Source organism: Oncorhynchus kisutch, linkage group LG1, assembly GCF_002021735.2.
Source record: "Oncorhynchus kisutch isolate 150728-3 linkage group LG1, Okis_V2, whole genome shotgun sequence".
NCBI classification, from domain to species: Eukaryota; Metazoa; Chordata; class Actinopteri; order Salmoniformes; family Salmonidae; genus Oncorhynchus; species Oncorhynchus kisutch.
The window spans coordinates 8,574,492-8,587,629 of NC_034174.2; the positions used below are offsets into that span (position 1 = coordinate 8,574,492).

Sequence of the window (13,138 nt, forward strand, 5' to 3'; positions counted from 1 at the left end):
AATAACCTTGAGTTGTCCCTGATGTGTCTGTGTCTGCATGGAGTCAGATCTACTAGATAGAGTTGTCCCTGCTGTGTCTGGATGGAGTCAGATCTACTAGATAGAGTTGTCCCTGCTGTGTCTGGAAGGAGCCAGATCTACTAGATAGAGTTGTCCCTGATGTGTCTGTGTCTGCATGGAGTCAGATCTACTAGATAGAGTTGTCTCTGCTGTGTCTGGATGGAGTCAGATCTACTAGATAGAGTTGTCCCTGCTGTGTCTGTGTCTGGATGGAGTCACATCTACTAGATAGAGTTGTCCCTGCGGCGTCTGGAAGGAGCCAGATCTACTAGATAGAGTTGTCCCTGCTGTGTCTGGATGGAGTCAGATCTACTAGATAGAGTTGTCCCTGCTGTGGCTGTGTCTGGATGGAGTCAGATCTACTAGATAGAGTTGTCCCTGCTGTGTCTGGATGGAGTCAGATCTACTAGATAGAGTTGTCCCTGCTGTGTCTGGATGGAGTCAGATCTACTAGATAGAGTTGTCCCTGCTGTGTCTGGATGGAGTCAGATCTACTAGATAGAGTTGTCTCTGCTGTGTCTGGATGGAGTCAGATCTACTAGATAGAGTTATCTCTGCTGTGTCTGTGTCTGGATGGAGTCAGATCTACTAGATAGAGTTGTCCCTGCTGTGTCTGGATGGAGTCAGATCTACTAGATAGAGTTGTCCCTGCTGTGTCTGGAAGGAGCCAGATCTACTAGATAGAGTTGTCCCTGCTGTGTCTGGATGGAGTCAGATCTACTAGATAGAGTTGTCCCTGCTGTGTCTGGATGGAGTCAGATCTACTAGATAGAGTTGTCCCTGCTGTGTCTGTGTCTGGATGGAGTCAGATCTACTAGATAGAGTTGTCCCTGCTGTGTCTGGATGGAGTCAGATCTACTAGATAGAGTTGTCCCTGCTGTGTCTGGATGGAGTCAGATCTACTAGATAGAGTTGTCCCTGCTGTGTCTGGATGGAGTCAGATCTACTAGATAGAGTTGTCCTTGCTGTGTCTGGATGGAGTCAGATCTACTAGATAGAGTTGTCCCTGCTGTGTCTGTGTCTGGATGGAGTCAGATCTATTAGATATAGTTGTCCCTACTATATCTGGATGGAGCCACATCTACTAGATAGAGTTGTCCCTGCTGTGTCTGTGTCTGGATGGAGTCAGATCTACTAGATAGAGTTGTCCCTGCTGTGTCTGGATGGAGTCAGATCTACTAGATAGAGTTGTCCCTGCTGTGTCTGGATGGATTCAGATCTACTAGATAGAGTTGTCCCTGCTGTGTCTGGATGGAGTCACATCTACTAGATAGAGTTGTCCCTGCTGTGTCTGGATGGAGTCACATCTACTAGATAGAGTTGTCCCTATTGTGTCTGTGTCTGGATGGAGTCAGATCTACTAGATAGAGTTGTCCCTGCTGTGTCTGGAAGGAGCCAGATCTACTAGATAGAGTTGTCCCTGCTGTGTCTGGATGGAGTCAGATCTACTAGATAGAGTTGTCCCTGCTGTGTCTGGATGGAGTCAGATCTATTAGATATAGTTGTCCCTACTATATCTGGATGGAGCCACATCTACTAGATAGAGTTGTCCCTGCTGTGTCTGTGTCTGGATGGAGTCAGATCTACTAGATAGAGTTGTCCCTGCTGTGTCTGGATGGAGTCAGATCTACTAGATAGAGTTGTCCCTGCTGTGTCTGGATGGATTCAGATCTACTAGATAGAGTTGTCCCTGCTGTGTCTGGATGGAGTCACATCTACTAGATAGAGTTGTCCCTGCTGTGTCTGGATGGAGTCACATCTACTAGATAGAGTTGTCCCTGCTGTGTCTGTGTCTGGATGGAGTCAGATCTACTAGATAGAGTTGTCCCTGCTGTGTCTGGAAGGAGCCAGATCTACTAGATAGAGTTGTCCCTGCTGTGTCTGGATGGAGTCAGATCTACTAGATAGAGTTGTCCCTGCTGTGTCTGGATGGAGTCAGATCTACTAGATAGAGTTGTCCCTGCTGTGTCTGGATGGAGTCAGATCTACTAGATAGAGTTGTCCCTGCTGTGTCTGGATGGAGTCAGATCTACTAGATAGAGTTGTCCCTGCTGTGTCTGGATGGAGTGATATCTATTAGATATAGTTGTCCCTACTATATCTGGATGGAGCCACATCTACTAGATAGAGTTGTCCCTGCTGTGTCTGTGTCTGGATGGAGTCAGATCTACTAGATAGAGTTGTCCCTGCTGTGTCTGGATGGATTCAGATCTACTAGATAGAGTTGTTCCTGCTGTGTCTGGATGGAGTCACATCTACTAGATAGAGTTGTCCCTGCTGTGTCTGGATGGAGTCACATCTACTAGATAGAGTTGTCCCTGCTGTGTCTGTGTCTGGATGGAGTCAGATCTACTAGATAGAGTTGTCCCTGCTGTGTCTGGAAGGAGCCAGATCTACTAGATAGAGTTGTCCCTGCTGTGTCTGGATGGAGTCAGATCTACTAGATAGAGTTGTCCCTGCTGTGTCTGGATGGAGTCAGATCTACTAGATAGAGTTGTCCCTGCTGTGTCTGGATGGAGTCAGATCTACTAGATAGAGTTGTCCCTGCTGTGTCTGGAAGGAGCCAGATCTACTAGATAGAGTTGTCCCTGCTGTGTCTGGATGGAGTCAGATCTACTAGATAGAGTTGTCCCTGCTGTGTCTGGATGGAGTCAGGTCTATTAGATATAGTTGTCCCTACTATATCTGGATGGAGCCACATCTACTAGATAGAGTTGTCCCTGCTGTGTCTGTGTCTGGATGGAGTCAGATCTACTAGATAGAGTTGTCCCTGCTGTGTCTGGATGGAGTCAGATCTACTAGATAGAGTTGTCCCTGCTGTGTCTGGATGGATTCAGATCTACTAGATAGAGTTGTCCCTGCTGTGTCTGGATGGAGTCACATCTACTAGATAGAGTTGTCCCTGCTGTGTCTGGATGGAGTCACATCTACTAGATAGAGTTGTCCCTGCTGTGTCTGTGTCTGGATGGAGTCAGATCTACTAGATAGAGTTGTCCCTGCTGTGTCTGGAAGGAGCCAGATCTACTAGATAGAGTTGTCCCTGCTGTGTCTGGATGGAGTCAGATCTACTAGATAGAGTTGTCCCTGCTGTGTCTGGATGGAGTCAGATCTACTAGATAGAGTTGTCCCTGCTGTGTCTGGATGGAGTCAGATCTACTAGATAGAGTTGTCCCTGCTGTGTCTGGATGGAGTCAGATCTACTAGATAGAGTTGTCCCTGCTGTGTCTGGATGGAGTCACATCTATTAGATATAGTTGTCCCTACTATATCTGGATGGAGCCACATCTACTAGATAGAGTTGTCCCTGCTGTGTCTGTGTCTGGATGGAGTCAGATCTACTAGATAGAGTTGTCCCTGCTGTGTCTGGATGGAGTCAGATCTACTAGATAGAGTTGTCCCTGCTGTGTCTGGATGGAGTCACATCTACTAGATAGAGTTGTCCCTGCTGTGTCTGGATGGAGTCAGATCTACTAGATAGAGTTGTCCTTGCTGTGTCTGGATGGAGTCAGATCTACTAGATAGAGTTGTCCCTGCTGTGTCTGTGTCTGGATGGAGTCAGATCTATTAGATATAGTTGTCCCTACTATATCTGGATGGAGCCACATCTACTAGATAGAGTTGTCCCTGCTGTGTCTGTGTCTGGATGGAGTCAGATCTACTAGATAGAGTTGTCCCTGCTGTGTCTGGATGGAGTCAGATCTACTAGATAGAGTTGTCCCTGCTGTGTCTGGATGGATTCAGATCTACTAGATAGAGTTGTCCCTGCTGTGTCTGGATGGAGTCACATCTACTAGATAGAGTTGTCCCTGCTGTGTCTGGATGGAGTCACATCTACTAGATAGAGTTGTCCCTATTGTGTCTGTGTCTGGATGGAGTCAGATCTACTAGATAGAGTTGTCCCTGCTGTGTCTGGAAGGAGCCAGATCTACTAGATAGAGTTGTCCCTGCTGTGTCTGGATGGAGTCAGATCTACTAGATAGAGTTGTCCCTGCTGTGTCTGGATGGAGTCAGATCTATTAGATATAGTTGTCCCTACTATATCTGGATGGAGCCACATCTACTAGATAGAGTTGTCCCTGCTGTGTCTGTGTCTGGATGGAGTCAGATCTACTAGATAGAGTTGTCCCTGCTGTGTCTGGATGGAGTCAGATCTACTAGATAGAGTTGTCCCTGCTGTGTCTGGATGGATTCAGATCTACTAGATAGAGTTGTCCCTGCTGTGTCTGGATGGAGTCACATCTACTAGATAGAGTTGTCCCTGCTGTGTCTGGATGGAGTCACATCTACTAGATAGAGTTGTCCCTGCTGTGTCTGTGTCTGGATGGAGTCAGATCTACTAGATAGAGTTGTCCCTGCTGTGTCTGGAAGGAGCCAGATCTACTAGATAGAGTTGTCCCTGCTGTGTCTGGATGGAGTCAGATCTACTAGATAGAGTTGTCCCTGCTGTGTCTGGATGGAGTCAGATCTACTAGATAGAGTTGTCCCTGCTGTGTCTGGATGGAGTCAGATCTACTAGATAGAGTTGTCCCTGCTGTGTCTGGATGGAGTCAGATCTACTAGATAGAGTTGTCCCTGCTGTGTCTGGATGGAGTGATATCTATTAGATATAGTTGTCCCTACTATATCTGGATGGAGCCACATCTACTAGATAGAGTTGTCCCTGCTGTGTCTGTGTCTGGATGGAGTCAGATCTACTAGATAGAGTTGTCCCTGCTGTGTCTGGATGGATTCAGATCTACTAGATAGAGTTGTTCCTGCTGTGTCTGGATGGAGTCACATCTACTAGATAGAGTTGTCCCTGCTGTGTCTGGATGGAGTCACATCTACTAGATAGAGTTGTCCCTGCTGTGTCTGTGTCTGGATGGAGTCAGATCTACTAGATAGAGTTGTCCCTGCTGTGTCTGGAAGGAGCCAGATCTACTAGATAGAGTTGTCCCTGCTGTGTCTGGATGGAGTCAGATCTACTAGATAGAGTTGTCCCTGCTGTGTCTGGATGGAGTCAGATCTACTAGATAGAGTTGTCCCTGCTGTGTCTGGATGGAGTCAGATCTACTAGATAGAGTTGTCCCTGCTGTGTCTGGAAGGAGCCAGATCTACTAGATAGAGTTGTCCCTGCTGTGTCTGGATGGAGTCAGATCTACTAGATAGAGTTGTCCCTGCTGTGTCTGGATGGAGTCAGGTCTATTAGATATAGTTGTCCCTACTATATCTGGATGGAGCCACATCTACTAGATAGAGTTGTCCCTGCTGTGTCTGTGTCTGGATGGAGTCAGATCTACTAGATAGAGTTGTCCCTGCTGTGTCTGGATGGAGTCAGATCTACTAGATAGAGTTGTCCCTGCTGTGTCTGGATGGATTCAGATCTACTAGATAGAGTTGTCCCTGCTGTGTCTGGATGGAGTCACATCTACTAGATAGAGTTGTCCCTGCTGTGTCTGGATGGAGTCACATCTACTAGATAGAGTTGTCCCTGCTGTGTCTGTGTCTGGATGGAGTCAGATCTACTAGATAGAGTTGTCCCTGCTGTGTCTGGAAGGAGCCAGATCTACTAGATAGAGTTGTCCCTGCTGTGTCTGGATGGAGTCAGATCTACTAGATAGAGTTGTCCCTGCTGTGTCTGGATGGAGTCAGATCTACTAGATAGAGTTGTCCCTGCTGTGTCTGGATGGAGTCAGATCTACTAGATAGAGTTGTCCCTGCTGTGTCTGGATGGAGTCAGATCTACTAGATAGAGTTGTCCCTGCTGTGTCTGGATGGAGTCACATCTATTAGATATAGTTGTCCCTACTATATCTGGATGGAGCCACATCTACTAGATAGAGTTGTCCCTGCTGTGTCTGTGTCTGGATGGAGTCAGATCTACTAGATAGAGTTGTCCCTGCTGTGTCTGGATGGAGTCAGATCTACTAGATAGAGTTGTCCCTGCTGTGTCTGGATGGAGTCACATCTACTAGATAGAGTTGTCCCTGCTGTGTCTGGATGGAGTCAGATCTACTAGATAGAGTTGTCCTTGCTGTGTCTGGATGGAGTCAGATCTACTAGATAGAGTTGTCCCTGCTGTGTCTGTGTCTGGATGGAGTCAGATCTATTAGATATAGTTGTCCCTACTATATCTGGATGGAGCCACATCTACTAGATAGAGTTGTCCCTGCTGTGTCTGTGTCTGGATGGAGTCAGATCTACTAGATAGAGTTGTCCCTGCTGTGTCTGGATGGAGTCAGATCTACTAGATAGAGTTGTCCCTGCTGTGTCTGGATGGATTCAGATCTACTAGATAGAGTTGTCCCTGCTGTGTCTGGATGGAGTCACATCTACTAGATAGAGTTGTCCCTGCTGTGTCTGGATGGAGTCACATCTACTAGATAGAGTTGTCCCTATTGTGTCTGTGTCTGGATGGAGTCAGATCTACTAGATAGAGTTGTCCCTGCTGTGTCTGGAAGGAGCCAGATCTACTAGATAGAGTTGTCCCTGCTGTGTCTGGATGGAGTCAGATCTACTAGATAGAGTTGTCCCTGCTGTGTCTGGATGGAGTCAGATCTATTAGATATAGTTGTCCCTACTATATCTGGATGGAGCCACATCTACTAGATAGAGTTGTCCCTGCTGTGTCTGTGTCTGGATGGAGTCAGATCTACTAGATAGAGTTGTCCCTGCTGTGTCTGGATGGAGTCAGATCTACTAGATAGAGTTGTCCCTGCTGTGTCTGGATGGATTCAGATCTACTAGATAGAGTTGTCCCTGCTGTGTCTGGATGGAGTCACATCTACTAGATAGAGTTGTCCCTGCTGTGTCTGGATGGAGTCACATCTACTAGATAGAGTTGTCCCTGCTGTGTCTGTGTCTGGATGGAGTCAGATCTACTAGATAGAGTTGTCCCTGCTGTGTCTGGAAGGAGCCAGATCTACTAGATAGAGTTGTCCCTGCTGTGTCTGGATGGAGTCAGATCTACTAGATAGAGTTGTCCCTGCTGTGTCTGGATGGAGTCAGATCTACTAGATAGAGTTGTCCCTGCTGTGTCTGGATGGAGTCAGATCTACTAGATAGAGTTGTCCCTGCTGTGTCTGGATGGAGTCAGATCTACTAGATAGAGTTGTCCCTGCTGTGTCTGGATGGAGTGATATCTATTAGATATAGTTGTCCCTACTATATCTGGATGGAGCCACATCTACTAGATAGAGTTGTCCCTGCTGTGTCTGTGTCTGGATGGAGTCAGATCTACTAGATAGAGTTGTCCCTGCTGTGTCTGGATGGATTCAGATCTACTAGATAGAGTTGTTCCTGCTGTGTCTGGATGGAGTCACATCTACTAGATAGAGTTGTCCCTGCTGTGTCTGGATGGAGTCACATCTACTAGATAGAGTTGTCCCTGCTGTGTCTGTGTCTGGATGGAGTCAGATCTACTAGATAGAGTTGTCCCTGCTGTGTCTGGAAGGAGCCAGATCTACTAGATAGAGTTGTCCCTGCTGTGTCTGGATGGAGTCAGATCTACTAGATAGAGTTGTCCCTGCTGTGTCTGGATGGAGTCAGATCTACTAGATAGAGTTGTCCCTGCTGTGTCTGGATGGAGTCAGATCTACTAGATAGAGTTGTCCCTGCTGTGTCTGGAAGGAGCCAGATCTACTAGATAGAGTTGTCCCTGCTGTGTCTGGATGGAGTCAGATCTACTAGATAGAGTTGTCCCTGCTGTGTCTGGATGGAGTCAGGTCTATTAGATATAGTTGTCCCTACTATATCTGGATGGAGCCACATCTACTAGATAGAGTTGTCCCTGCTGTGTCTGTGTCTGGATGGAGTCAGATCTACTAGATAGAGTTGTCCCTGCTGTGTCTGGATGGAGTCAGATCTACTAGATAGAGTTGTCCCTGCTGTGTCTGGATGGATTCAGATCTACTAGATAGAGTTGTCCCTGCTGTGTCTGGATGGAGTCACATCTACTAGATAGAGTTGTCCCTGCTGTGTCTGGATGGAGTCACATCTACTAGATAGAGTTGTCCCTGCTGTGTCTGTGTCTGGATGGAGTCAGATCTACTAGATAGAGTTGTCCCTGCTGTGTCTGGAAGGAGCCAGATCTACTAGATAGAGTTGTCCCTGCTGTGTCTGGATGGAGTCAGATCTACTAGATAGAGTTGTCCCTGCTGTGTCTGGATGGAGTCAGATCTACTAGATAGAGTTGTCCCTGCTGTGTCTGGATGGAGTCAGATCTACTAGATAGAGTTGTCCCTGCTGTGTCTGGATGGAGTCAGATCTACTAGATAGAGTTGTCCCTGCTGTGTCTGGATGGAGTCACATCTATTAGATATAGTTGTCCCTACTATATCTGGATGGAGCCACATCTACTAGATAGAGTTGTCCCTGCTGTGTCTGTGTCTGGATGGAGTCAGATCTACTAGATAGAGTTGTCCCTGCTGTGTCTGGATGGATTCAGATCTACTAGATAGAGTTGTTCCTGCTGTGTCTGGATGGAGTCACATCTACTAGATAGAGTTGTCCCTGCTGTGTCTGGATGGAGTCACATCTACTAGATAGAGTTGTCCCTGCTGTGTCTGTGTCTGGATGGAGTCAGATCTACTAGATAGAGTTGTCCCTGCTGTGTCTGGAAGGAGCCAGATCTACTAGATAGAGTTGTCCCTGCTGTGTCTGGATGGAGTCAGATCTACTAGATAGAGTTGTCCCTGCTGTGTCTGGATGGAGTCAGATCTACTAGATAGAGTTGTCCCTGCTGTGTCTGGATGGAGTCAGATCTACTAGATAGAGTTGTCCCTGCTGTGTCTGGATGGAGTCAGATCTACTAGATAGAGTTGTCCCTGCTGTGTCTGGATGGAGTCACATCTATTAGATAGAGTTGTCCCTGCTGTGTCTGGATGGAGTCAGATCTACTAGATAGAGTTATCCCTGATGTGTCTGGAAGGAGCCAGATCTACTAGATAGAGTTGTCCCTGCTTTTTCTGGATGGAGTCAGATCTACTAGATAGAGTTGTCCCTGCTGTGTCTGGAAGGAGCCAGATCTACTAGATAGAGTTGTCTCTGCGGTGTCTGGAAGGAGCCAGATCTACTAGATAGAGTTGTCCCTGCTGTGTCTGGATGGAGTCAGATCTACTAGATAGAGTTGTCCCTGCTGTGTCTGGATGGAGTCACATCTATTAGATAGAGCTGTCCCTGCTGTGTCTGGATGGAGTCAGATCTACTAGATAGAGTTGTCCCTGCTGTGTCTGGATGGAGTCAGATCTATTAGATAGAGTTGTCCCTGCTGTGTCTGTGTCTGGATGGAGTCAGATCTACTAGATAGAGTTGTCCCTGCGGCGTCTGGAAGGAGCCAGATCTACTAGATAGAGTTGTCCCTGCTGTGTCTGGATGGAGTCAGATCTACTAGATAGAGTTGTCCCTGCTGTGTCTGTGTCTGGATGGAGTCAGATCTACTAGATAGAGTTGTCCCTGCTGTGTCTGGATGGAGTCAGATCTACTAGATAGAGTTGTCCCTGCTGTGTCTGGATGGAGTCAGATCTACTAGATAGAGTTGTCCCTGCTGTGTCTGGATGGAGTCAGATCTACTAGATAGAGTTATCTCTGCTGTATCTGTGTCTGGATGGAGTCAGATCTACTAGATAGAGTTGTCCCTGCTGTGTCTGGATGGAGTCAGATCTACTAGATAGAGTTGTCCCTGCTGTGTCTGGATGGAGTCAGATCTACTAGATAGAGTTGTCCCTGCTGTGTCTGGATGGAGTCAGATCTACTAGATAGAGTTGTCCTTGCTGTGTCTGGATGGAGTCAGATCTACTAGATAGAGTTGTCCCTGCTGTGTCTGTGTCTGGATGGAGTCAGATCTTCTAGATATAGTTGTCCCTGCTGTGTCTGGGTGGAGTCAGATCTACTAGATACAGTTGTCCCTGCTGTGTCTGTCTGGATGGAGTCAGATCTACTAGATAGAGTTGTCCCTGCTGTGTCTGGATGGAGTCAGATCTACTAGATAGAGTTGTCCCTGCTGTGTCTGGATGGAGTCAGATCTACTAGATAGAGTTGTCCTTGCTGTGTCTGGATGGAGTCAGATCTACTAGATAGAGTTGTCCCTGCTGTGTATGTGTCTGGATGGAGTCAGATCTTCTAGATAGAGTTGTCCCTGCTGTGTCTGGGTGGAGTCAGATCTACTAGATAGAGTTGTCCCTGCTGTGTCTGTGTCTGGATGGAGTCAGATCTATTAGATATAGTTGTCCCTACTATATCTGGATGGAGCCACATCTACTAGATAGAGTTGTCCCTGCTGTGTCTGTGTCTGGATGGAGTCAGATCTACTAGATAGAGTTGTCCCTGCTGTGTCTGGATGGAGTCAGATCTACTAGATAGAGTTGTCCCTGCTGTGTCTGGATGGATTCAGATCTACTAGATAGAGTTGTCCCTGCTGTGTCTGGATGGAGTCACATCTACTAGATAGAGTTGTCCCTGCTGTGTCTGGATGGAGTCACATCTACTAGATAGAGTTGTCCCTGCTGTGTCTGTGTCTGGATGGAGTCAGATCTACTAGATAGAGTTGTCCCTGCTGTGTCTGGAAGGAGCCAGATCTACTAGATAGAGTTGTCCCTGCTGTGTCTGGATGGAGTCAGATCTACTAGATAGAGTTGTCCCTGCTGTGTCTGGATGGAGTCAGATCTACTAGATAGAGTTGTCCCTGCTGTGTCTGGATGGAGTCAGATCTACTAGATAGAGTTGTCCCTGCTGTGTCTGGATGGAGTCAGATCTACTAGATAGAGTTGTCCCTGCTGTGTCTGGATGGAGTCACATCTATTAGATATAGTTGTCCCTACTATATCTGGATGGAGCCACATCTACTAGATAGAGTTGTCCCTGCTGTGTCTGTGTCTGGATGGAGTCAGATCTACTAGATAGAGTTGTCCCTGTTGTGTCTGGATGGAGTCAGATCTACTAGATAGAGTTGTCCCTGCTGTGTCTGGATGGATTCAGATCTACTAGATAGAGTTGTTCCTGCTGTGTCTGGGTGGAGTCACATCTACTAGATAGAGTTGTCCCTGCTGTGTCTGGATGGAGTCACATCTACTAGATAGAGTTGTCCCTGCTGTGTCTGTGTCTGGATGGAGTCAGATCTACTAGATAGAGTTGTCCCTGCTGTGTCTGGAAGGAGCCAGATCTACTAGATAGAGTTGTCCCTGCTGTGTCTGGATGGAGTCAGATCTACTAGATAGAGTTGTCCCTGCTGTGTCTGGATGGAGTCAGATCTACTAGATAGAGTTGTCCCTGCTGTGTCTGGATGGAGTCAGATCTACTAGATAGAGTTGTCCCTGCTGTGTCTGGATGGAGTCAGATCTACTAGATAGAGTTGTCCCTGCTGTGTCTGGATGGAGTCACATCTACTAGATAGAGTTGTCCCTGCTGTGTCTGGATGGAGTCAGATCTACTAGATAGAGTTATCCCTGATGTGTCTGGAAGGAGCCAGATCTACTAGATAGAGTTGTCCCTGCTGTGTCTGGATGGAGTCAGATCTACTAGATAGAGTTGTCCCTGCTGTGTCTGGAAGGAGCCAGATCTACTAGATAGAGTTGTCCCTGCGGTGTCTGGAAGGAGCCAGATCTACTAGATAGAGTTGTCCCTGCTGTGTCTGGATGGAGTCAGATCTACTAGATAGAGTTGTCCCTGCTGTGTCTGGATGGAGTCACATCTATTAGATAGAGTTGTCCCTGCTGTGTCTGGATGGAGTCAGATCTACTAGATAGAGTTGTCCCTCCTGTGTGTGGATGGAGTCAGATCTACTAGATATGTATTCTACATTATGGTTACCGTATCGGTGTCTTCGATACGCTATTTTGCCTCATAGTTTGTCAGAATAGAGGCGGAAGATGTATGAAAGGATGTAACACTCTGGTCTAGAGAAAGTCAGAGGGGAACCATCCATTTTGATCCACTGTTCTGTAATGACTTGTTTTAAAGATCGGCCTTTAAAATTCACTCAGCATCAGACTGAATAGGTGCTTCTCTCCCGTCTCCATAATACAACAACAACAGGAATTGAACTGGAATAATGGAATATGGCAAATATGAATTTGATCATTTTAACAGTCATTGCCATTCTATTTAATTAAGTAAATTTTCTGTGTTTGCAGCAGAGTTTTCACGGAACAGTCTATCAGAAGCTACAGGGGGACATGAGTGCCCCTTCTCCGAGGAGGAAGTGGGATGCTCCGCCGTTCCCATGGCAGCAAAATCATCGTCACAACTACAACATGCACTAGCAGGTAGGTTGAATCACTGCAGCCGTGGCAGACAGGAGAGACACTCTCCTAATCTCTTTCAAACCATCAATGATCATTCAGTGGGATCCTTTAGAAATCAGCCAGACAGCGTTTATTTTGTATTTATTTATTTATATCTATTAAACTATTTAACTCTGTGGCTTCATTTGGCATTTTAAAAGAGAGAAATATCTGTGATAGTGATTTGATCACATGCCTTGGTTTCAGAACACCTAACATTCAGTGATATGCCTGCAGTAGTGTGTTGCCATTGGGAATGTTTTTGTGTTTATAAAATAGTGCATACTGACTGTGCCATTGAATGGACGGCACCGTTTGGAAGAGATTTCGACATTAAAAAAGTTGAAAGAAATACTGTAGGAAAAAAGATGACAAGCTCTCAAATTCAACTTTATTTGTCCCAGAGGGATTTTTTTTGTTGGTTTTGCAGGAAAGGAGCTTAAATATGACAAATAAAATCCACATGGATCACAATGACACACAGTCCTAGTGGAATACAATGAGCTAGTCCATCAAGTCCTAGTGGAATACAATGAGCTAGTCCATCAAGTCCTAGTGGAATACAATGAGCTAGACCATCAAGTCCTAGTGGAATACAATGAGCTAGTCCATCAAGTCCTAGTGGAATACAATGAGCTAGTCCATCAAGTCCTAGTGGAATACAATGAGCTAGACCATCAAGTCCTAGTGGAATACAATGAGCTAGTCCATCAAGTCCTAGTGGAATACAATGAGCTAGTCCATCAAGTCCTAGTGGAATACAATGAGCTAGTCCATCAAGTCCTAGTGGAATACAATGAGCTAGTCCATCAAGTCCTAGT

The 13,138-nt window shown here is 46.3% G+C and overlaps 1 protein-coding gene across 2 annotated transcripts in view; it reads left to right on the forward strand.

Moving 5' to 3' along the window:
- Positions 1–13,138, forward strand: part of LOC109882877 (protein phosphatase 1 regulatory subunit 1A) — a 60,118-nt gene that overhangs the window by 45,883 nt on the left and 1,097 nt on the right. Inside the window, exon 7 of one of the 2 annotated variants that reach the window (XM_031820323.1) lies at positions 12,168–12,299. In XM_031820323.1, the coding sequence (XP_031676183.1) occupies positions 12,168–12,299 (132 nt within the window). The remainder of the gene's footprint in view (positions 1–12,167; positions 12,300–13,138) is intronic. The other variant, XM_031820905.1, reaches the window with a different exon arrangement.